The 23,064-nt window shown below is 43.4% G+C and overlaps 1 protein-coding gene across 1 annotated transcript; it reads right to left on the reverse strand.

Annotated features, from left to right (window-relative positions):
* Positions 1–1,455: 1,455 nt before the first annotated feature.
* LRRC74A (leucine rich repeat containing 74A) lies at positions 1,456–22,049 on the reverse strand. Its single transcript, XM_059819524.1, has 15 exons — positions 21,954–22,049; positions 21,464–21,560; positions 17,659–17,760; positions 16,251–16,426; positions 15,530–15,637; positions 14,697–14,793; positions 14,217–14,266; positions 13,346–13,427; positions 11,591–11,676; positions 11,055–11,249; positions 9,296–9,391; positions 4,798–4,941; positions 3,525–3,632; positions 2,805–2,890; positions 1,456–1,531 (listed from the first exon to the last, which is right to left on the reverse strand). The coding sequence occupies exons 1-15, from the start codon at positions 22,047–22,049 to the stop codon at positions 1,456–1,458; spliced, it is 1,599 nt and encodes a 532-aa protein (XP_059675507.1).
* Between the last annotated feature and the right edge of the window lie 1,015 nt (positions 22,050–23,064).

Consider the following 23,064-nt stretch of genomic DNA (forward strand, 5'->3'; position numbering starts at 1 on the left):
CTCGGCGGCTGCCGCGGGAGCAGCCGCGGCCGTAGCCGAGCGCTGTACAGCGGGAGGGTCCGTTCCTCTCGCGGGAGCAGTGTCGTAGCCGGTCTGTCTTGGCAGTCCGTGAGCTCGAATTGTAAAACGACGGGCATGGACCGCTCCCCCTCCTCCAGCCTTAGTGTTCAGGAGTAAGATCTTGCAGGTTTGGTGTACGTTTCTATGAAAACATACCTCAGTGCTTATGAGCAGTCAAGAAAAGCTGATTACATTTTAGGAATGCTTAGGAAAGGAACAGAACACCCCACGGTGTTATGCCCCTGCATGTGCAAACGACCCAACATCTCAAATGCTCTCTGCTGCTCTAATTCTTCATCTTAAAACCCCACATATTCTGTATGTGAAGGAGACACTGCCTGCCATCACAAGTAAATCCCAGAAGAGTCACAGACCTGCTGGGGCAATGAGTTCAAGCCTAGCAGTCAGTCGGTCATGTATTAAGGATGACTACTAAGTCATACCAACGCCATCATGTCAGCAGTCGTGTTGACCTCTGATGAGCCACTGGAGCCACCTGAACTCTAATTCAAAGATCCTTTTCCAGGTGGTTATTCTGCTGGGAAACACACAGAGACTTACCAGATGGTGACCAGCTGCATCTTTTCCTTTCCACTGAAGGCTGGTCTTCCTGGAGGGGTTCTCCAGGTTTGTCGGTGGTATAGTCTATATCGGCAGTTGCACATGGCAAAATATACTTCCTGTGGCTCTGCTCATCTGTATATTTTTACATTTTATAAATTCAATTTATGTATAAATATTAATATATACAAGGCTTTCATTCCTTCTTAAGACTTGTTGAAATCTTGTTCTTTTTTTTAAATATTGGTTTAAAAGAAGCAGTTTAGTATCTAAACCATTTAAAATCTGTTACGGTTTCCACCCTTCTAGCATATTTTTTCCCATCGAGATATTTAATGCAATTTTTATTACCCATAACTTTTGAGCAACAGGATCTGTAGTTTCTTATGAATTTAGCTCTTCTCCTCTTGCAACAGTTCCTGTGTCAGAACCGCTAAGTCTGGTGGGCATTGTCTGTAGGGCACTTTCTTCAGTCTTTCTTTGTCCATCTCTTCTCCCTCAAAAGGGGATAATAAAAGTAATGAGTTCTCTTGTTTCCCCATTCTTGATTTTTGCCTCTGTCTCTGCAAATAAGTTCAGAATTGTTAGCATGCAGAGTGAGACAGATTTGGTAACTAGCTCCAAAGGACCAATCTCTTCTGCCCCTAACCAAAAGGACAAGACTGTATAGGGACCTGCTGTGTAGTGGAACATCAACTTTATTTCTACATTCAATAACTTGGACTATTAGAGCTCAGCAGTGTTGGGTGTCCCCAAGCCCAGGGCCGCTCTGAGCTTTCTTCCAGTATTTCTCCTACAATCTTTCACTGTCTGACCTGCCTCCTTGCTTCATTTTTATGGCTCTTCCTTCTTTTCCTCCTTGATTTCCCCTTCCACAGGCTTCTGTTCTGGCTTCTCCTCTTTTAAGTGACTGGTTGAAAAGAAAGAGGTGAACCAGTATTAATTTAGTAAAGTGAACCTTCCCTGTCAGGTATCTTAAAGCTGCTTGAGGAAACAGCCTGAGGTGGGAACAGTTAACACAGCAAAGGTCACAACTGGTTGTTGTCTACAAGGTGAATATTACCACTAACACATGTGCTACAGTGCTAAAATGGATTAAGCAGCTAGATAAGGAGTATATATTAGCTTTTATTTTTCCCCACATATTAACTCAGCAGCATTAATGGCACACATGAAGTCTTTGCTGACCATTGGGTTTTAATGGTTCCTAATTTTCTTAGTACTTAACTACAGTTCTGTAATTTGTGTCTAAAGTACTTGGGAACCACATGTAACCTCTGGTTCAAGATTAACAAGGCTAAGGCCTGTCTAGCGTCTGAGCATGGATGCTTTTAGTATGGCACCGATGTATGCGAAGGAATAAAGACCAGACCTAACAAAGTAATTTGCTTCTCTTTGAAAACATTAGGAAGCTAAGAGGTGAAGAGATTTGCAAAACTGACCCATTGCTTCTAGCCTTAAAACTAGACTACAGCATATATTTAAACCCATCAGTATGTGCTGCGGGATGGCAAGATTTGGGCATGATTAATAGGGCTTTCAGCTGATGAGTCACATGTCAGAACTGATGGGAAATCTAGGGGGAATTTTGGGGCCAATGACAAGTGGTTTGGCCTGCAGCGACTGACAACATCCAAGGAGTTTGCTGCTGACTGCTCAGGCTCTCAGAACTTGGACATGATTGCTACAGGCACTAAGGAAGAGGCACTTTCAAGAGAATGAAAAGTTCTGTAGTTCGAACGTGGGTTTCCAGGGAAAACCAGGTCTCCTAAGAAGAAGGATCAGAGAGAAGGAAAAAAACAAAAGTCCCTGAGGATGAAGGAAAAGGTCTGAAGGCACAGTTACACTGTCTTTGCAAATCTTACCCTGGCTTCAGGGGAGGACAAGTGCCCGTGTGAGAAACATCAGCTTTCAGAATGAAAATGCCATTCAGCTCTGAGATCCCTGCACTCTCACAGCAAGTTTATCAAACAGAAAAATAAGACTGACTTCTAGTTTGACTCAACAGGGCTTCTAAGCATGCAGTGTGTTATTTCATCTACCTTTTACTTAGGTAAGTAATCTACTGGCAAAAACATTTGTTCTTTCGCCTTCTAAAGTGAATAAGGGTATGTTTATTTGGTGTTGAGCCAAATTAAAAAAAGAAAGACAAACCAGGACAGTAAGTGGAGTCACTCACTCACCTATAGTCCACGACCCCTGTCCTATTCCAGTCTAACTTATGCACTAGTTCCACAATTTGGACTCGATCCAGTGGGATGCTTGATTGCTAAGAGGGTAAGATAAGTGTTAGCAAACCTGGATATTTTCAAGCAGAAAAATCATCCGTATCATAATGGGACCCATCATCTTTTAACAGGTGAGCAGATGGCCTGGTGCATGGAAGAAGGGATGGAAAAAATCCACAGAGTGGTGCTGGGGAGGCAATTTCACTTTTTTAGGATTAAAATAACAATTTTTTGCCTTTTTTTGTAAAATAGCATCATGGCTGGTGACCATTGCTACTGATCCCAAGCACCATGGTGGTTTTGGCAGGAAGAGAATTGTCTACTCAGTGTGTAGAGGCAAGGGTTTAAATGCCTATTTTTCACTTTCCCATAGCAGTAAGACATAATTATCTATCCAGATCCTGTATATCCTATACAAACAGCTGACCTCTGTGATTTTACTCTAAAGTTGATCCATTATTGCTGATGCCATCTGCAGTATTTATTGGATGTCACAGCATTTCTGTTGGGTCTCAAATTTTGTTCAGCACTCAACTTTTGCAATGGGTGAACTTAGCCTTTTAGTCTGACCAATGTCACCAGCAAGGCTGGCTGGTGGCTGTGCTGCAGCAGAGGGGTTTTCCCAGTGCAGTACCCTGCCAGAAGAGCATCCTGGCCATGCTTTCAGAGGCACACCTGCATCATGGCTCTCCGAAAGGCTGCCACAGGGATCTTCATGTTTCCATCCTTGTCAATATTCCTAAAAAAGTCCCAGAGTCGTAGGTTGTGCACTTTCAAGTAGTTCTAAAAGAAGCAGAGATAAAACATGGGCATAACCGTGAAACAGCCACTGATACCTGCCTCCAGCTCTCCCCTTATTCTTCCATCTGTCACCCTGCTTTTACTCAGCCTGTCACTGAGATATATGATTCCATAACTCCTAGTGCAGCCACCCTATTGTCAGAACAAAATCTTTTTGTTCAGGTTAATCCCATTCTTCTCAGTTATACCGCCTTCTCCCCCTACCTTGAAATGAGACTCATCAGTAAACCTGTTTCTTCTGATAATTGCATATGGTTATTTGGTCCTTATCCCAGCAGCCACTGCTTGGCTAGGCTGTCTAATCCAGAGGCAGTCCTCTCCCCCAGGTCTCTGATCACTTTAGTTGCTCTTCTCTGAATTCCTGTCTGTTTGAATGAGGACACATCTGAGTATCATAACTGCTGTTGAAAAACTGCAAAGCATGCTAGTGCGAGTGTCACTAGCCGTGAATCACAGCAGCACTGTTTGATGTAAACTAACAGCCCAAGTTTTTGCTTAAGCTCATTTGAATCCATATCTGCAGCAAAGTCTCACCCAATTAGCTAAAAATCTGTACAGCAGCTAAGAAGCACAGTGAAGTTGGTAGTGCAAAAGTGTTATTTAACTCAGCAATGCTCAAGTGCTTGCATTGCCTTCCAGCAAGGAAGACAGCACCATCTGCTGCTACCCATAGAAATTACAGACCTTGAAAAGCTAAGTAATTTCTATTTAGGACAGTATTTGCTTGTAATACCATATCCTGCTTTTATGAAACACATTAATTTTGATGCTAAAGCACAACTGTCAGTGAAAGGTTCTATGAAAGTCAGCTGTTGTGGTGGGCTTGTGATGAGGATTGACACTCATTTGGATCAGACCTGAAATCAATCAGTTTGTGTTACACAGCAAACAAGCATCTATTCAGATCCCTTTTGCCCCCCAGTGCTCTCAGGTCTTCTCCTGAAGATCAAAGGATTTGCTTAGTCAGTCTGCATGGACTGAGATATGTGAACATTGAGACAGTCTTTGTGAATATACTTTTGTGAAGGAACTTGCCTGAATTCCCCACTTGGAAGAAAGCTTACTCCTTCCAACCTCCATCCCTCCAAGCGCTTGGAGCGTGTGTAGTGTGTACAGGGAAGCTATGGACCCAAATTCAGTAGCTCACCTGGATCACTTTCATGGGATTTGCATGCTCCTTGGGGGTCTTGGCGATACAGCCTTTGACCTCACCATAGATGACATCTAGTTCAGGATGTGTTTGACACACCAAATCCAGCAACTTGATGAAAGTTTCGTTCACCAACACATTCTGGTACATAGGAGGAAGGAGAGTGCAGTCAGCGTGGACACCCAAAGAACAACATAAACTTGTTTGTATTAACAAATCCATCTAAAGTCAACATTAACCATTCTCTCCTAAGGGTGGTGCCTTCTCCCATCTTTACTCTTCACTTTCAGGAATCCCGTGGAGGCCTGACCGTAAACAAGTGTACTTCTTCTTTCTCTATGCCTGAGGCAGAAAAGGATCTACTAATTTATGTAGAAATTAACTTAATGCAAGCTAGATGTTCATCAGGTAAATGTCTACACTGAAGACCTTTTATGTTAGGTTATTCAAGTGACTCAGGTTCATCCCTGAGATAGTTCTGCATAGGTCTCCTCTCCATGCGGTTAAGATGCAGACTCCAAATTGAACAGTTAGTGGCCAAAATGTGCCATAGAGTTCTGCAAAAATTAAAAAAAAATAAATCATCCAAGGCCTAAAAGGATTAGCATCTCCAGCAATGTAGCTTTATAGCCCAGACAAGAAAGGTGCATGTATCTGGCAAGGGTCTGGGTGTCTCCAGATGAAAAGAACTTTTGGTAAAGCTCTATTTCATTGTGTAACCTTAATAGGAAGCTCCAGCCAGCAGTATAAGACCTGATGTTTGTTTTCCCTAAGGATTTCAAACAAGGTAGTGACAGCTCAGCGTTTCAGAGCTCACACCATGAGTTTTCTGGTTTAGTACTTATAGAATGGGCAGCAGCACAGTGTCCTGATTTAGGGTTTTGTGACACTAGAAAGTAAACTGTCAATGCAAATATTGATGTCGCTGTAATTTATTCTTCTAAATTTAAGTTATGACAAATTTGCCTTTGCCTTGACTGATCTTTTGAAACCATGATTATGATTTTGTTCATGCCCATGATGGCAGAGGAATTGTTCATGTATTATGTTAGCTATATATTTAATTGTTGGAAATTTCAAGGCAGTTCAGGAAATTCATGAAAGTTTCTGTTTTCTGTCATTGTGGGAGGTTTCCAAGGCATCAAGCACCGTAGTTTTTCCTAAAGTGTATTTACAAACTCTCCCAGTGCATTCTTATAGCTTCTTTTTTAGAAGCTTAAGATCTACCATTCTTAAGATCTATCTAGAAGCTTATGATCTACCGTGCAGTGAGCTCTTGACTGTTACTACTCAAAGACAGTCTTGAATGAGTCTGGGTCTGGCTGGGTTTACTAGCTTTAATTCAGCACCAATGGTTTTATGGACGCAGAGTGACTCTCTGAAGAATCCATTCAGACATCCCTGCACTATGCACACTAGCAGATTGTCCTAGTCCTGGGAACACAGCACAGGAGAGCTTGAGCTGGCTCTGCTGGCTGCCAGTTCTCTCCAAGGCTTGCCAGCCTGGGCTTGACCCCACAAGAAAGCCAGTGGACTGCCAGTGCAGCCTCAGAAGCAGCATAGCCAAAGCACTGGCCTAACAAACCATGCTGGGGTCAGGCACCTGGAGGGACCCAGCTTGTGCATTTCTGCATCTTGGACCCAGTCAGTTCACAGTCAGGAAAAGCAACATGTGGACAGCTGAAAAGCGGTGGTATTTTCTTTTGTACTGTGATGGTGAAGATGAGCATGTGCTGGCTATTTTGATTCATGATTTGTATTAAATGTTTGATAGTCAGTATCTGCAAGTTGAAACCCTATAAAGAGTAGATTATGAAAAGAATGTGGGGAACAGTCATGCTTAGAAATGTTGTCAGAAGCAATAAACTGTTGTTAAAAATGTGCCTTTCTATTACTCCACCTTTGCTAGTGCTGTCAAACCCATGCAAAGATTTCTAGATATGATCCTTATTCAAAATTCGTCTTACAGATGCACTAATTATTCATTCTTTGAAAGACAAGATAAACATTTATCACTGGGAAAAGGGGCAGAAGAGGCTTTTTTTTATATCTGCCCTTAAGTTCCCTATAAAAGATTAAAACCTTTACTAATTTCTTGAAGGTTTAAGACAGCATAAGATCTTTGGAGCTGTATATTTGCAAATATTCTGAATTGAAATGCAAGAATCCCTACATCACAGGTGGAATTAAGTCTGTCAGACAGATGAGATGTTTGCCTACAAGCATTTGATTGGGATACTGAAATGTCATTGTAAATTTATGCTGTTGACCATTTATCTTGTGAAATGGCAGGTAGTTTAGACTTTTTGAATGGTGAGGTGAAGAGAGCATCTGTTAACCCTAAAAAGCAGAAATGCATAGTGACATTTAGGTTGAACTGAAGATTCTTAATATTAATTAACTCCTTGCCTCAAAATTTCTTGAGTGCCTCCTTTTAAGTAAATACATTTCAGTAATTTATTTCATTTCTCAGAATTTAACTAAAATACATTACTCTTTCCAAGTGTATAAATTGTTTAGGTTATTAGTAATAAAACTAGCAGAACCACATATACTGTAATGAAGTCCTTCACCCCCACACAGCCCATTTTAGTTTTGCTTTGCAGAACAAGGCCTGACTCATTGCAAACTTGGCAAATAATTCTCTTTGATCTTAATTTATGCAGGAAAAATTGTCTGACCTAGAGGAACGCCTGTTCTTCAGATGATCCCTGTTGAAAGCCCTCGATACTCCCAGGAAAGACCATAGATGAGTATTATTTATTCTGCTTTGTTTTAGTTTCTTTCTTTCATAGAATCATAGAATGATAAAATCATTTAAGTTGGAAAAGACCTTTAAGATCATCAAGTCCAACCGTAAACCTAACGCTACCAAGTCCACCACTAAACCATGTCCCTAAGCGCCTCATCCACATAGTCTTTAAATACCTCCAGGGATGGTGACTCAACCACCTCCCTGGGCAGCCCGTTCCAATGTCTGACAACCCTTTCAGTGAAGAATTTTTTCCTAATATCCAATCTAAACCTCCCCTGGCACGGCTTGAGGCCATTTCCTCTTGTCCTGTCACTTGTCACTTGGGAGAAGTGACCGACACCCACCTTGCTACAACCCCCTTTCAGGTAATTGTAGAGAGCAATAAGGTCTCCCCTCAGCCTCCTCTTCTCCAGACTGAACAACCCCAGTTCCCTCAGCCACTCCTCATAAGACTTGTGCTCCAGACCCCTCACCAGCTTCATCACCCTTCTCTGGACACGCTCCAGCACCTCAATGTCCTTCTTGTAGTGAGGGGCCCAAAACTGAACACAGGATTCGAGGTGCGGCCTTACCAGTGCAGAGTACAGGAGCATGATCACTTCCCTGGTCCTGCTGGCCACACTATTTCTGATACAGGCCAGGATGCTGTTGGCCGCCTTGGCCACCTGGGCACACTGCTGGCTCATATTCAACTGGCTGTTGATCAAGACCCCCAGGTCCTTTTCCACTGGGCAGCTTTCCAGCCACTCTTCCCCAAGACTGTATCATTGCATAGGGTTGTTATGACCCAAGTTTAATACAGTAACCACAGGACAAAGAAACACATACAGAAGTAACTTAAACAAATACAACCCATTACACGAGTCTCCAAAACCGCCCATTAACTTTTTTTTAGCTTGTTTCAAGTGTGAACATATTATTTATGTTCCAAGTCCCAACCCTAATCTTTGTGAAAATGCTCTGTCCTTTAATCACGGTGCTCCCAAAAGTGGATGGAGGGCCCTAAAGTCCCTGACACCTTCTGTAACTGCTCCCATGAAGCACCAATGCATGGATGGGAGGGCCAGGAGCGGACTGATGTGTGCCCAGGTCTCTCCCCAGCATTGGTCTGCAATGCAACCCCTGCCCCCACTCAGGAGATCAGAAGCATTTCTGGGTCTCCCATTTTAGAAGCAGCACACGAGGTTACAATAATATGTTTCGTGCTCCCGACCTGCTACAGAGTAGCATACTAAGATTTGTCCTCTTTGATTATTTTTTCCTTTCATATCAGCCTTTTAACATTGGTTGTTTTTTTAAAAAATAAAATTGCTTTGCTTTCAATGCCTCGAAACATCCATCTTCTTCTACTTCTCATACATACTTACAGGGCATCAAAGCACTTCACAGTATCTAGCACCTTAGGCTACCCTGGAGGGAGACAGCTCAGGGGATGAAGAGAATTCATCCTCCAGTGGGAATTCACTCCTTGTTTATGTTCAGCTACTGTAAAATGTAAGGCAGTGAAATGTGGTGATACTACAGGCACCTCTCTCCAGAGCTAGACCAAAGCCCTGTAATTTCTACATGGCTGCTAGAAGGGCTGTCAAATAGTAGCCTCTTTTTATTAATGGCTGTGCATAAATGAAACAAACAACAAGTCTCAAAACAGTTTTGGAAGGGGGCAGCTCTGTGATCCACCCAGTTCCTAAAAATGTGTAGTGTATCGTCCTGGAGGCTTTCCAGCACATAAGCTCTTACTGAGATGTTGATCTCCTCCATCATGGATTTGGAGTTCTTCCTGACAGATGTGAGTAGCGCAGTGGCACCTTCCACGGTCAGGGGATTATTGGCCATCTGTGGAAGAAGAGACAGAGATTCAGACATGGTGAGAATGAGGATTTAATGCCTGACAGAAGGCATGCTGTGACCTCAAGGATGACACTTTCTTCCCAGTCTTCAGCAGGGCTGTAGAATAACTGTGGTCCCTTTTGATGGGTTTGTCTGTTATCTCACCATCTCTTGCTTCTGTCCCACAAAACTCTGCAATGCAACTTCCCAGGGGAGTTGCCTTGTCAGCTTCTTTCTGTCTCCTTGTGTGAAATTCCACATGTCAGGTCCTTACATCTGTCATGCAGGAGTATGTGATGTGGATCATGTTCAGTCATGTGATGGGGAGAGGCCGAGGCAGTGGGCTGCATTTGAATGTGTGCTTGCTAGTAGGATCCCTCTGGATGGGGGTATGCCCCTCCGGACACTTCCCATACCATTGGCTCCTCTTGGCAGCACAGCAGATCAGAGCTCAGGCTGATCAGCTGCCTCTGGCCTACAAGGTCTAGCTATCTGGCGTTATGGGATTGGCATTGCCATGTGCATCTCTTACTATGTGAACATCACCTCTCCCCCACCTTGGGACTTCATGTGCAGTCCCCACTCCCGCTATTTGAAAGAAAACTTTCATGGTTAACATTGGCCAGTAGAAGACATGCCCTCCCTTAAGTCCTTTGTGTTATCTGCCCCTAAGACAATCTGTGCAGCTACATGGAGAGACGAATGCCTTGGTGTGAGTTAGTGACCTTGCCTCAAGCCAGGTTAAGAGCAAGGCAAACAGACACATTTATTTACATAATGTAAAACATCAGTCCCAGAGTGGTTGCACTGATTTACAAGGATAGGCATGTCCAAAGACAGGCCTACATGAACTGCTTTAAAGATGCCCCTCAACCACCATACTGCCAGCTGCAGGCTCTCAGGATGGTTATGTTAGATCTAGCTGAGAATGCAGCTCGTAAGCAAGCTGACTTTTCTGAGCTGAATTCCTAGAGACTGATCTTGGATTGAGAAGACATGTTAGCTCTCAACCCTAACCTCTGAAGCCAGCTTGGCTCGTCATTCAGTTTTGCCCTTTCCAGGATTATTGATCCCTAGCTTACTAGAAAGCAGTTTTGGCTTTCTTTTTCCAGGACTTCATAATACTCCTCTCCTTTAGGTAGTGCTGTGGCATTGCCCTGACATGGCAATGACAGTTTATCCTGTGTTTGAACAAATTTTTAGCAAATCATTAACACACTGAGAAAGGCACACTCTTGCCCACCTGCAAACTTCAGTGTGAACCCTTGCCTTAGGTTGAAATGCATGTTAGATGTACATATGTACCTTCACAACTACATTTTTATGTAATATACAGACCTGTTGAATGCCAAGGATCTCACTTGACTGAGACTAGACATGACAGGGATCAACCATTTTGGGGTGATAAGGGGTGGGGAGTTATGTCAAGCCAATCCCTGGGGGATTTTTTGAGGGAACACTGCAATTTAGTTGTCCTGGAAGAAATTCACAGGGTAGAATTTCCTTCCGCTCTGCTCACTTTCAACCCAGAGCAATACTCATTTCCTCCAGTTCCTGCTCAGACAGCTCACCTTTGTCTTCTGTCCCTCCTGACTCAGATCCTTCTACTCACAGTACTCACTCTACTCCTTCTGTTTATTCCTCCAGCCATGCCTGGGCTTTATTTTACCTTCAGAATTCTGAGTTTTCCATTGACTTCAAGGCCCCTGCAGAGCTTCTTGGCTCCCTCGTTGTTGATCTGGTTGTTGCTGATGTCCAGGTGAACCAGTACGTTATTGACTTTGAGAGCTTCTCCTAGGGCCAGTGCTCCCTCATTGCCAACGCCATTCCAAGAAAGGTTGAGTATTTTTAGTGCACCATTGCCCTCCAGGGAGAGAAAAGGGATCTTAGCTACTGCATGCCTATCTTCTGTACCACTCTACCCTTTCTTGCTTGGCTCAGTATTCCTCAAGTCACACCCAGGCAGCCCCAATGAATCCAACATCTCTGCAGTGTCGCCAGGGTCTCTCCAGCCATGTAAGTCACCAGACCTACTCATTGCTTTAGTCTTTCTCCTGGAGCTGACTGCCACTGTCAGTAGGATGAGCCTTGCTAGAACTACTGAATCCTGTGCAGACCTCAGGGATTTGAGTTCCCAATCAGTGTTTCAACCAGCTCCTGGTAATAATCACTGTGAAGGGTATCACAAAACAGGGACATTCCTACCCTGAGACCTGTGCCCAGTGCTACTGTCCCCTTCCTACTCAGGTGGTTCCAGCTCAGGTCCAGAATCTCCAGTGTTGTGTTGCTGGCTAGGAGAGAGAAACTGAGATGTTAGCTCATGAAGAGTGGTCTGGACACAGCTGCTGACCCACACTTAGGGACTAAGAGAAAGTTTGCTGAGGGTTCAGCAACAGCCTTCATTGATTAGTAGGAAGAACCTACAGAGTCTTTGCTGTCCACAGCACCCAAAGAACAGGGAATGGGCTGTTGATCACAAGCAGAAAGGGAACACAGGGTTTTTTTCTGGCTTAATCAAAGAACAAGTTGTGAAGGAGGAAGCTAGAGGGAGGGAGGATTTCTTATATTAATAGACACTGTCTGTGTTTCTCACTATGAAAAATGCTGGATTCTCCTTGTCACATCTAAAACATCAAGACTCACTCTGCCTATGTTTGATTAGCAGAAGAAAGGAATTCAGCTTCATATGGTAGCTGTGCCGAGCTGTGTATGTGCCAGTGCCAATTCACACGCATAGCACACCTCACGGTGTAAGTTCTAGTTAGAGCAGGGTTTGTGTGAATTCATTTGTGTCTGCTGGGACATTGGGAGGGGTAGGACTTGCTGCCAACACTTGCTTCTCATTCTCAGAGAGAATTTCTTATCCAGATTTTCCATGGAGGTTGGATGGAGGCAGATGGTGAGTTTAGCTGACTTAAAAATACTTCTTTAAGAAACAAAACAGAGAAGTAACAGATTCTGCAGTAATCTCTGCTGCTCCTGCCTCAAGTGAGCTGGAAGGAGAGAAGAGCTGTAAGACCTTTAAGTTTGGAGGGCTAGGAAGATCGCAAGTTTTAGTGCTGATCTCTGTGTTGGCTGCAGGCTTGCCAAGGCAGGGGCACAGTGCCTTGTCCCTCACTGCAGTTTTAATTGATCCATCTTTTAAAGACATGGACTGTAATTAGAAAGGGGTTCATATCAACGGAAATACTGAACCAGTGGAAGGAAAGAAAGCATTAATCAAACTGAAGCCATTGTGTTACTGAAATGCTCAAGGGACACTGGATGCTCACAGCACAGGCTTGTGGCTGTTATGGTAGCAGGCGTGTTGGGCACACTGAGGGAAGAAGAGCTGTCAGATATTCATGCAAGTCTTTCCCAGTGCACTAATAGCACCTGAGATTACTGAAGGACTGTAACTGTTTTGTTTGCTTTCCCTCTCCAGGGCTACTAGCACACTCTGGATCTTACTTTGTTTGAACAGATAGATTAGGCAGCTTAATTTTATTTCTTCCTAATTTGTTTCCCTTGCTGCTTGCTGTGCAATGGCTCAAACCATTAGTGTTTGGGCTACTTAAGAAAAATAGAAATCACTCCTGAACTTTGTAATCGAAAGCTTAAAACAAACAACATTCCTGATCCTATTAGATTTTAGTAAAATGCGATTTTCTGCTTTATACTCCCTGAGGGACTTCTCTTTCAGCTCTCTTCTGTCTGACACAGACTGCTCTGTTACTGTGGTTTCTCATCCTGCGTTTGTGTTCTGATACATTAGTCATAGTTGCTAGAGTCACCGTGGTGATGAGGGTGAGCCTGTGGACCAGGCAGGAAGCTCTAAATCTGGGCACCCTTTCTTTTGTACTACCCACCAGGTCATGGGGGACTTTTGCTGGAGAAGGAAATACATGTTCATTGTGCTGACACCATCAAGTCCCCCAGTGCCTGTACTCCTGGCTTTGTGGGAGTAATAAATTAAGTTACCGAGCATCTGTCCCAGGAGCTGTCCTCCCTTCTCACAGAACTCATTGTGGCTGAGATCCAGCTCCTTCACTTGGTAATTGCCCTGCAGAGAGACAAATGTGCAGAGACAATGAGATCTTCCAGCCAGCTGCAACCATCTGCCATGCCAAGGCCCCCGCATGAGAAGGCAACGGAGGGATATCAGACACACTGAAATCTTCAGTGCACGGGAGATCATCAGCACAGAGATTGCAGCACTGCACGTCCCAAAACAAAGCTTTGTCGGGCATGTAACATCACAGTGATTATCTTCCCAGAACAGCAAAAGCAATGGGACTTTGTGTTGTGCAAACTTCCCTCACACAGCTCATGTCTGGCCTGCAACACATCTTGCAATTCTGTTCCTGCCCCTGTTTCACTCCCACCACTGCACCCTGACCAAGAGCACTTTCTGGTATCAGGTCAAGGCCTTGCTTCAGGGCAACTTCGGGTGGTGCCAAATGATGAAGAGGCTTTGAGACAGGAACTAACCAGAGAAGTCAAGTGTCTTCTTTTTACTGGAGAATTGCAAAATTATATGAAGGTGGGTTACTTATGCTTCTTGAAAATTTTTTGTCACCCAGATGTCATTCTGTTACACAGTCCTGAATGTTTGTTTCTCAGCCAGACTCACACAGCTGTCCTGAGAAAATGTTAATGCAGTCCATCCTGCTTTGTGTCCTCCCAGCCTCTCTCATTTCTGAAATAAGCAAAAGGCACTTAGTGGAATTATGCCAGGAAATCATATGGGCATTGCCAAGTGAAATCATGCCAAGTGAGTAGCAGCTTCAAGATGAGGAGAGTCTGTTACACAGCCAGGGCTGCAAATGACCTTGGATTTCAGGTAACTCACCATTAATGCCTCAGCAAAGTATGGTGCAGTCTCCTCTCTAAAGCTGTTTCCTGGGGAGGAAAAGTATGTTAACAATGCGCTGATCTCTCCCCTGGTGCTGTGCTGGGGTCTACAGGAAGCTGTGCTTTTAGGTGGAACCTCCAGTTAATCACAGCCCATATCAGGCTGTAAGAAGTTAGTCACTATTCCACTTCACTCCATAGATAGAATTACCCCAAGGTGTGGGAGACACTCTAGCAGTTATCTAAGTTTCTCATAAGGGACTGGTTTTCAGAGGTGCTGGAGGTTGAGCAGGCCAAATATTTAATCACATCACTATAAATCTAGATTTCCACTGTTACTCTGGGTTCCCATCAGAGACATATCTGAGAGATTGATTTTACCCATAGTCTGACTAATATTCTCAGGATGAGAAACTGCAATGAAACACATGTTATTTCACTTCCACTGCCATCACTGTTTGGGTGCATACAAGCCCACCTGAGAGCTGAAGAGCATGGAGGTAGGACGTGTTATCCAAAAGCAAACTGGCAATGGCTTCAGCTCCTGCTGTGTCTAGGTGGTTATTGGAGATGTTCTGGAAGGAAAGAAGGGAGGATAAGAGGGATGATTCCAAAGAATGAATAGCTTTATTGTCTTCTTAATGCCCAAGATATCAAAGGAATAATGCAAGATGAGCAATATGAGAAACGTCAGCCAAACAGTAATTAACATGTGAGTTATAGGTGTGTTTAACCCTATATCCTGCCTAACAGGAATAAAGCCCTACAGCCATCAGTTTCACATGGGTCTTTGTCTTCAGTGAACCAAGAGGCATTTGGCCAAGAATCTTTTCTTCTAGTGTAACACAGGTCCCATAGCCTATCAAAATGCATTTTGTATACTCCAGTTTCAGATCGAAGGAACATTCCTACCAGTTCATAACTGAAGGTTTTGCATTATTCCCTTAATCTATTTAGAAAAGTTTCCCCATGTCATATTGGAGAATGAAAGTTCCTGACCAAAACATTTTTTCCCGTTGGCTAAGCATGAACTAGAAAGACCTAGTTGTGGTAATTATTGTCACATCTGCTAATGAAGAGAACAGTTCCAGCCTCACCAGACTGCCATCACATGCACACTTCTGCTTTTCAGAAGCTTGAACTTTTTAAAAATAGAGCAGCATAAAATATCATGACTTCCAGAATGTGAATACTTTTGCATGGGCACAACAGTTATTTGGTTAAAATCATAATGGAATGAACTGGTTTTCTTTCAGGTGGTTGAGCATGGTGAGCAATAATTTTGGCTACAAACTACGTCAGATTGGGTACCAGTTCTTGAAGGGAGGAATTCTCTCGTAGCATCTCTGCTATGCATATGGCTCCTTCTGCCAGAATGCAGTTGTCTTCCAACTCTAGATGGGTGACGGTTGCATTGGACTGGGAAGACACAAAGGTAAACAAAGACACATAAAAAACTGCTGAAAAAATAATGAGGGGGATAGTTTCCTCAGTTCAACAGACACTGGACATTTCCTCCAAACCTCAGAAAGCATTGCAGGTCCTGAGCAGGACAGTGATCAGGGGACGTGGCAGAGCCATGGCAGTGGGAGTTGGCATACAAAAGGGGTGCCTTTTTGGAGAGGTTTTGAGTGGGTAGGGCTTTCCATTGCTTTCTGCCAGCCTGGAGACCCAGGTTCAGATCCAAGCTCCAATTCAGGCATCCTGGGCCTGTCCATTGGTGAGTGTAGCACATCCCTATGCAGGACCCAGAGTGGGGGATACCAATCCCTCCAGCCCTGCCTCTGGCCCTGTAGGGATCACGAGCACTGGGGACTTGTGTCCCATGGAAAAGCATCAGTTTGCTCTTGGGGTTAACTAGCAAAGGCCAGCAGTTGCCACACAAGGCTTTCCTGTGCAGGGGTTGAGAAACATTAGGGATGCTCAGAGCTTCTCCCACACTGTGTATTCAGTGATGGCTTCCAGGCCTGAGAGAGGCCTAAAATGCCTATTGTTCTTGAGAACAGTGGCCCCACTCTTACTGGCTACTCACCACAAGAGCAATAGCAATGGCTTTGACACCTTTGGGTCCTAGACCATGGTGGTTCAGGTTTATATAAGGCTTGGCCAAGTTCTGAATAAAGTGTGAGACAGGCACCACCTCCATCAGCCTGCATGCTTCCAAGTACAGCTCTGCGCCCGTAACGCCTGTAAATGCCTTCTCAGGATCTACAGAGAAAAAATATATTGATGAGTGGTGCATTCAGTATCCTCCCTCCTCTTTTAAATAAATTAACTTAATAAAATTAAGTAACACTATGCAACAACAGCAGGGTTTTACTCTTAAAGGGTTATCATCCCCTGGTTCTCCACATCCGTTTATACCAGACCTCTAAGAGTTAATGTATCCTCCTTGCTTCTCCATTTGGCATCCAGTGACTTGCTGTAGCTTCTCACCAGTCTGCAATGTGACTAAACCTTTCTTGGTGTAATTGAGAATTCTTGACATCAGGCAAAAACATTTTCATCTTTTTTTTTCTTCAAAATCTTAGTTGAAGAATGCAGCTGATATTGCCAGCAGAGCTAGGGCAGCTAAGAACATTTTGGCTTACAACCAGCAAAAAGAATCCCAGCATTCTCATCTTGGCCATTGGCTGATGTTGACACAGCTGCAGTGAGACATATCAGTACAGCTGGCGGCTGTATTTCCACAAAAACCTGTCATTTGGAATTCCTTCATCAAACCCCATACTTAGAGCTCATATTTCTCCATGTTGTTATATGCATTCAATGGTCTGACCTCAAGATAAATTCCCCTCTCGTCAAAGCTATTTTCCAGTTCAATCTGAGGCCTCTAACAGAGAAGGTTTTTTTTTTTTTTTTTGCATTCTTATGGTTTTTTATTTTCCTTCCATTTATAACAAGTTAAAAAGTTCTAGTTCTAAATTATGGACAAATCCTACTCTTACAAAAATGACTGTAAGGCTTGTTTAGCTAGAGGACTGATTTTACTAGGTGGGAGATAAGAGGAGAGCCACCAGAAAAGTCTAGGACAGTTGTGGCGAACCTATGGCACGCAGACTGCAATTGCTATGCAGTGTTTCTTCAGGAGTGCACAAACAGGGTCTCAGTTCCATCCCTGGATTCAGCTAGCTGTTCCTGCTGCCCAGGCAGTGGGCTGGTTTGGTAATGTTGGTTATTAAGGACTAGAGGAGAGAAGAAGGAACAAGGGAATAGTCATGGTGTCTAGAGAGCAGTTGAAGGAAGATGCTTGATGTCAAAGGGAGAGCGTTTAGAGGGAAGTTCATCCTCCCTGCTTTTATCAACTGCCAGATGAGGTGTGGTTGTCAGGACCCTGGCAGGGTTGGGTGCTTGGTCTCCATTTCAGACACATACCAGTTGGTAGGCACAGCTCTGTAAGGGGAAAGGCTAGGGAGGGCAGATGGTCAGAAAATATTCACCTTCAACCTTTAGGTTGGTGTCAGAGCCTTGTGTGTCCTTCTCTGCTGAGGCGTCAGCCAGCGACACAGACTCTGGACACTCACTGGTATTGGACCTCTCTTCTTTTTGGTCTGCCATGAAATCAAACAGATTCCTTTTGTCAATGCAAGCGCAGCACAGATGTGACTCCCTGGATGTGACAGACCTCCCATCACTCTCACTGAAGGCTGCACCCCTCTTCAACATGCTGTGGATACACTCCTTCCCCAGCTCTGCTTCGTGCCCACTGCTCCCTGTGCATTGTATACATGCAGTGCTGGCCCTGATGTGGGGATGGGCTCACTCTGGGGCTGCAGATCTGCAGACTGGCCATGGCTTAGCAGCTTTTGGAAAAAGCCCTCCCCAAATTCAGCATGCAGCCCATGTGCAGGGGACTCCGAGTTCTCCTACGCTAGGTCTTCCTAATTTCTGAGCCCACCAGGCAACAGCAAATTTCCCCTCTCCATCCCAGTTTTCCACAAACCTACAAGCCAAACCCATGCCAGTTCCTCCTAGCTGTCCTGAAGTGACTCAGACTTCCCCAGGCACGGGCCGGACACAGTTGGCTGACTCTGCTATCAGCCTGGAAATGCTTTGTAGTACTCTTCAAGCACAGCAGAAGAGAAAGTGTTTGGATGCTATTGTACATTGGGACTGAGTGTAACCAGACCCACTGGAAGCGATACAGCTTCTCTTGCCTACAGTTCAGAATTTTTTTTATAGTTAGAGAGAAGGAGAATTTGGAAAATTTATTTTTAAGAGGAATAAATGCATACAAAAATAATGAAGACTAATTTTGCCAAAATAACTTCTGGCTAATAACAAAATACATACTTTTTTCCAACTCTTAATCTTTATTTTCATTCCCTGTCACTGCTTTTACTACCTTCTTCTCTTACTCCTTATTTCCCTTTAGAGCTCCAGGCTATTGACCTGTAATTTTGTACCCTTCTTGAATGTCACCTAGCATCGATGCGTGACGTGGAGCTTGCAGTTTGGCTGTTCATGCAGACTTGTGTGAGGGAAAGACTGGCCAGCTGGCACCCACATCACCACATTTCAACCAGGCCTGCAGCTGCCGCTCCTTCATTAAGACCATTTCCTTCTGCCAGACTCTATTTGTTCAAATGATGGGTTTACTTGTATTACTTTAGCATGAAAATGACAAAAGTAAGGGTAAAAATAGGTCTAAATCCCATGTAAAGAGTTCATGAGACAAGTAGAACCAAAGATTTGGGACATCGTGATAGTAGCCACTGATCCTCATTGCTTAATGGCCCTACAATGCTGGACATCCTGATAAAAATAAACTTCCCACTCCGGGGAACAGACTGTCCATGCTATACAAAGCCCATCCAGACTGCATTATCTCCTGATAACATGGCTGTCATGTGCCCAGTACATCAGCCATCCCGCAGTGTGTGGACTGAGCCTTCTGTGGAACTGTAGAAGTTGAAAAGAAGTTGAAATTTGAAAAGCACTGAATCACAATTATTGGTGTTAAAACCAATGCAGTGGAAAGTGATGGGTCTGGAGACTCCTGTATCACCCTCTCCTTTCCCCAGGTGTTGGGGTTGCAGACACAGGTTTCTGGTCAGCCTGCCTCATGCACGGCTTGTACCAGTCACGAACCCAGAGCTAGGAGGGGAGTTCACTCCATGGTTTGATGTGTGACTTACGAGGGATGCATCCAGATAACTGCAAATCCCTTCTCTTGTGCTAGGTTAACAATGCCTGTTCTCTGGGTACGTTGCTTTATGCTGTCCCCTTGTTTGTGTTGTACAAATATTTGATAAATCACACCATCAATTTATACTTCAGTAGTTCTGTGGACTAGCGAAAATGTTTGTCATGTTCTGCCTCACATTGCAACAAGGTCATAGTTCGGGCAGCTAAACTAATGAAGTGTTTTTTCTTAGAATCACTACTAATAGTGATGGACGTAAAGGTCAGATGAGGATTTTAATAAATTGTTCTCCTTCTCTGCCAGGATAAAATCTACTTGATAATACTAAGGAATTTCAGTTGTGAAAGAAGGCTACCAAGGTTGTCCTCATTTCTTTCATTCTCAACATCTGGCATAAGAAATACATCAGAGTAACAGCTCAACTGGGGCAACTCATAAAATGGAACAGAGCATTTTGCAGTATGCAGAGAAAATGATACTAATGCAAAGGCTCAAATATAAGCATTTTTTTACGGTCTGTAAGGAATCAATTATTTCAGTGATGTGTCAAACTATATGATTATGCTAACTTGGGAGTATTAAGTGTTGAAGGAATCTATGAGGAAACAGCTACAAGATGTGATTTTGTATCTAAGTAAAGTCTAAGCAAAGTATTTAGGAATTAATACCCTAAATGTTGTAATTTATTAAAAAATTGAGAAATTAGGTTTATTGTGGTTTGGAAAAAACTGTGTGTGCTTTAGCTTGGTCAAGGGTATCAAATCTTTATCTCTTATTTTAAGTCATGCCACTGTGGATATCAAAAGACTTCTAGAGAAATTATAAGCAAATATGTTAGCTATTTGTGGAAAAAAATAAATAAAATATAGAATTTTTTCTCCCTCCTAATATAAATAATTTAGACCGAGAAAAAAGCAAAACAACCAGACATTTTGACAACATTTTGCCTCTGAATAGGGTAGGATTAGCAATTATACCATTCTCCTCACTGCTACTGTCAGTCAAATGCAGCTAGCATTTTACCCACAATTATTTAATCCAATATGTAACGGAAAATGACAACCAACTATTAACTGACCAAGTATTTCCTAGTGATAATATATTTGAAGTTAATACTGTCAAAAACCCGTGAGAAATACTGATTTTAACATAATTGTTTGGGCTTGATAGCAGGTAATTATGTCAGATCCCACTTAAACAGTGAAAGTTTCAAGAGTTCATAGACAAGAACAGAAACCATGTTTGCAGAAAAGCTATCTAAAAGGGACTAATCCCAAACAGGCAACAAATTATTTCTGGATCAAAAAAACCCCCAGAGCTACCTTTACAGAAAAATAAGAAAGGATATTTAGATAAATGTCATTTTGAAATAATGGAAAATATTCTGATAAAGGATCTCATCTATTAGAACATCCATTAGGGAAAATTATTATGTAACACTTCATAACACTTACCATGTAACACTTCTATTTAAATACAGAAAAACAAGAACCAAAGACAGAAGTTGTCTCACATATCTGACTACCTTACAGTAATTGCATTATGAATGAAAATAAGAAATTAATTTGTAATGACTAAGTGGCAGGCCAAAGGAGGCTTTGAACTTTGAGGGGAACTAAGATGCTAAGCTAGGAAGTCAGGCCAGAATGCTGCGAGCAGACCCGGAGCCTGACTCCGCTGTGTGCAAGCACAGCCTGACAGCAGCAGGTTCAGAAAACTCTTCTGCCCCTCACACCCTGCTGTTCTTCTGGGCGATGGAGGGCTCAAACAGGATCTGGTCTTACAAAGTGATGAGCTCCAACATCTCCTGTGGGAATTAGAGGCAGCTGGCTGGAGTTGCCTGCAAGCTGATACTGGCAAGCCCTCTTCTGATGCATTTTATGTTTTCCGAGCTGCTCCTGGATGGCAGGCAGCTCCCATCTCAGGGCTCTGGCACCGTTTCTCTTCATTGCTGCCTGGCCTGGGGAAGAGAAGCCTTCCCATATGGTGATCAGCCTGCAGCAACCTGAGTCCCTCTTGAGTGCTGGAGATTTTCCTTTGGACATTTCTGACTATTTCTGACTAGTTCTGAGGAGTTTGCTTGTAACTAAACACTGCACCTGTGTCCTTCTCAGTCTCGGTCTCCAGGTCACCAACAGCGAGCGGTGGGTTCATTTGCTTTTTCCCTTCTGTAAATGAGGAGTTCACAGCCACCTTCTAGACCCTGTAAGTTCCTCACACCTACACGCAAAAGGTGCAGCTTAAAAAATCTCCAGGGCTAATGGTGCCACTTCTAAGATTTGTGTTCTTGATTTATACTGCATGTGAACAGGAGAATCCAGCTGCAGGGGCTGGCCGGGCCCCCCCATCCCCCTGTCCTGCCACTGCCACCCTTCTGTGATGTCGCCTGCACCTTCTGATTCCGAGGGGTGACATTTAGTGCTGGAAACCCCGTTGCTCTGGGATCCCATCGACTCCCAGAGAACAGATGAGGTTTTGGCTGTGAGACCCTCCCAGACATATCAGAGAGTCGTGCCAGGCTGCTGCTAAGAGTTCTTCTCTCCTTTGAGTTCATATTCCAGTTTGTAGAATTTAATGACAAAGCCAGACTGCAGCAGTTATAGTCTTAAAGGAGATGAGGATTAGAGTGTATTCGCCGTACTGGTCTTGAACAGATTCAGACTTCTCTACTGCCAAATTCCCCATCTGTTTGGTAATAAAGTGTGGCTCGTAAACATGGGGCCTCAAATCAAGTACTCATTTAACCCATCAACTACTGTTGGTGCCAAAATTGGTTCAGTACTTATTTCTTTACATTGTTGGTACCAAGGACTCTCTAACCTTTCCTAAGGGGCTAAACCCCAAAACTGTAACAGAAGAGGCTTTCTGATAAAAGTTGAGCAGAACTAATACATACACTTAGAAATCTTTCTGTTATGGGCGATGCTCAGTGAACAGGCTATACAGAGAGGAAGAAAAAGTCCATTTCCCCAAGGATAGGGTATTTTTAGCAGTTTTATTCCCCTAGGTTCTACATAAACCTCTCAAGTTATCCAGTCATTAGAGGCCATGGTAGGGTTATATTTGGATATAGAACAAAATGCCACAAAAGCCAGTGGAAGGTTTGACCCTGAAGCAGATGACCATTGTCAGCTTTGATTTTATTGCCAAGTTTGTAAATATTTTTTCTAGTGTAGGCAAAACAACTGTGGCTGTCTGGATACTTGCTTGTTTGTGGCACCGGCTAACATTCTTCTCTGATTTCAGTCTGATTACCCTGATGTGGGTTGGGTCTGAAGATACTTTCTTTGATCTTTCCTTTTAAAGAACAGCCTTGTTTTAAATGCCACAGTCATCAGCCCTTAATGTTGCAGATCCTTCCTCTGGAGAACACCCTCCATTTTCTGAGCAGAAACCAATGATGGTTCCAGAGGTTTGTTTACTGCAGCAGGAGATGGGAGACCACGGTCCAGCTCTGTGCTTTGCCAGAGACATCTGTGGGATTTGAGACAAGTTACTGTGTCTGTGGCCCATGGTGTTTTATAACTGGAGATTTGAAAAGAAGAATGGCAGAATTATTATTTATATACATATTTATATAAATTATTTATATACATCAGCTCAGATCCTAGCCGTGGACACCCATTGTATACATAATCAGTACACATAAATAGGGTAAGAGGCAGGTTGTCCCTCAAAAAGTGTTTTGTCTAAGTATAAC

The sequence above is a fragment of the Gavia stellata genome, chromosome 7, assembly GCF_030936135.1.
Source record: "Gavia stellata isolate bGavSte3 chromosome 7, bGavSte3.hap2, whole genome shotgun sequence".
Taxonomy (NCBI): domain Eukaryota; kingdom Metazoa; phylum Chordata; class Aves; order Gaviiformes; family Gaviidae; genus Gavia; species Gavia stellata.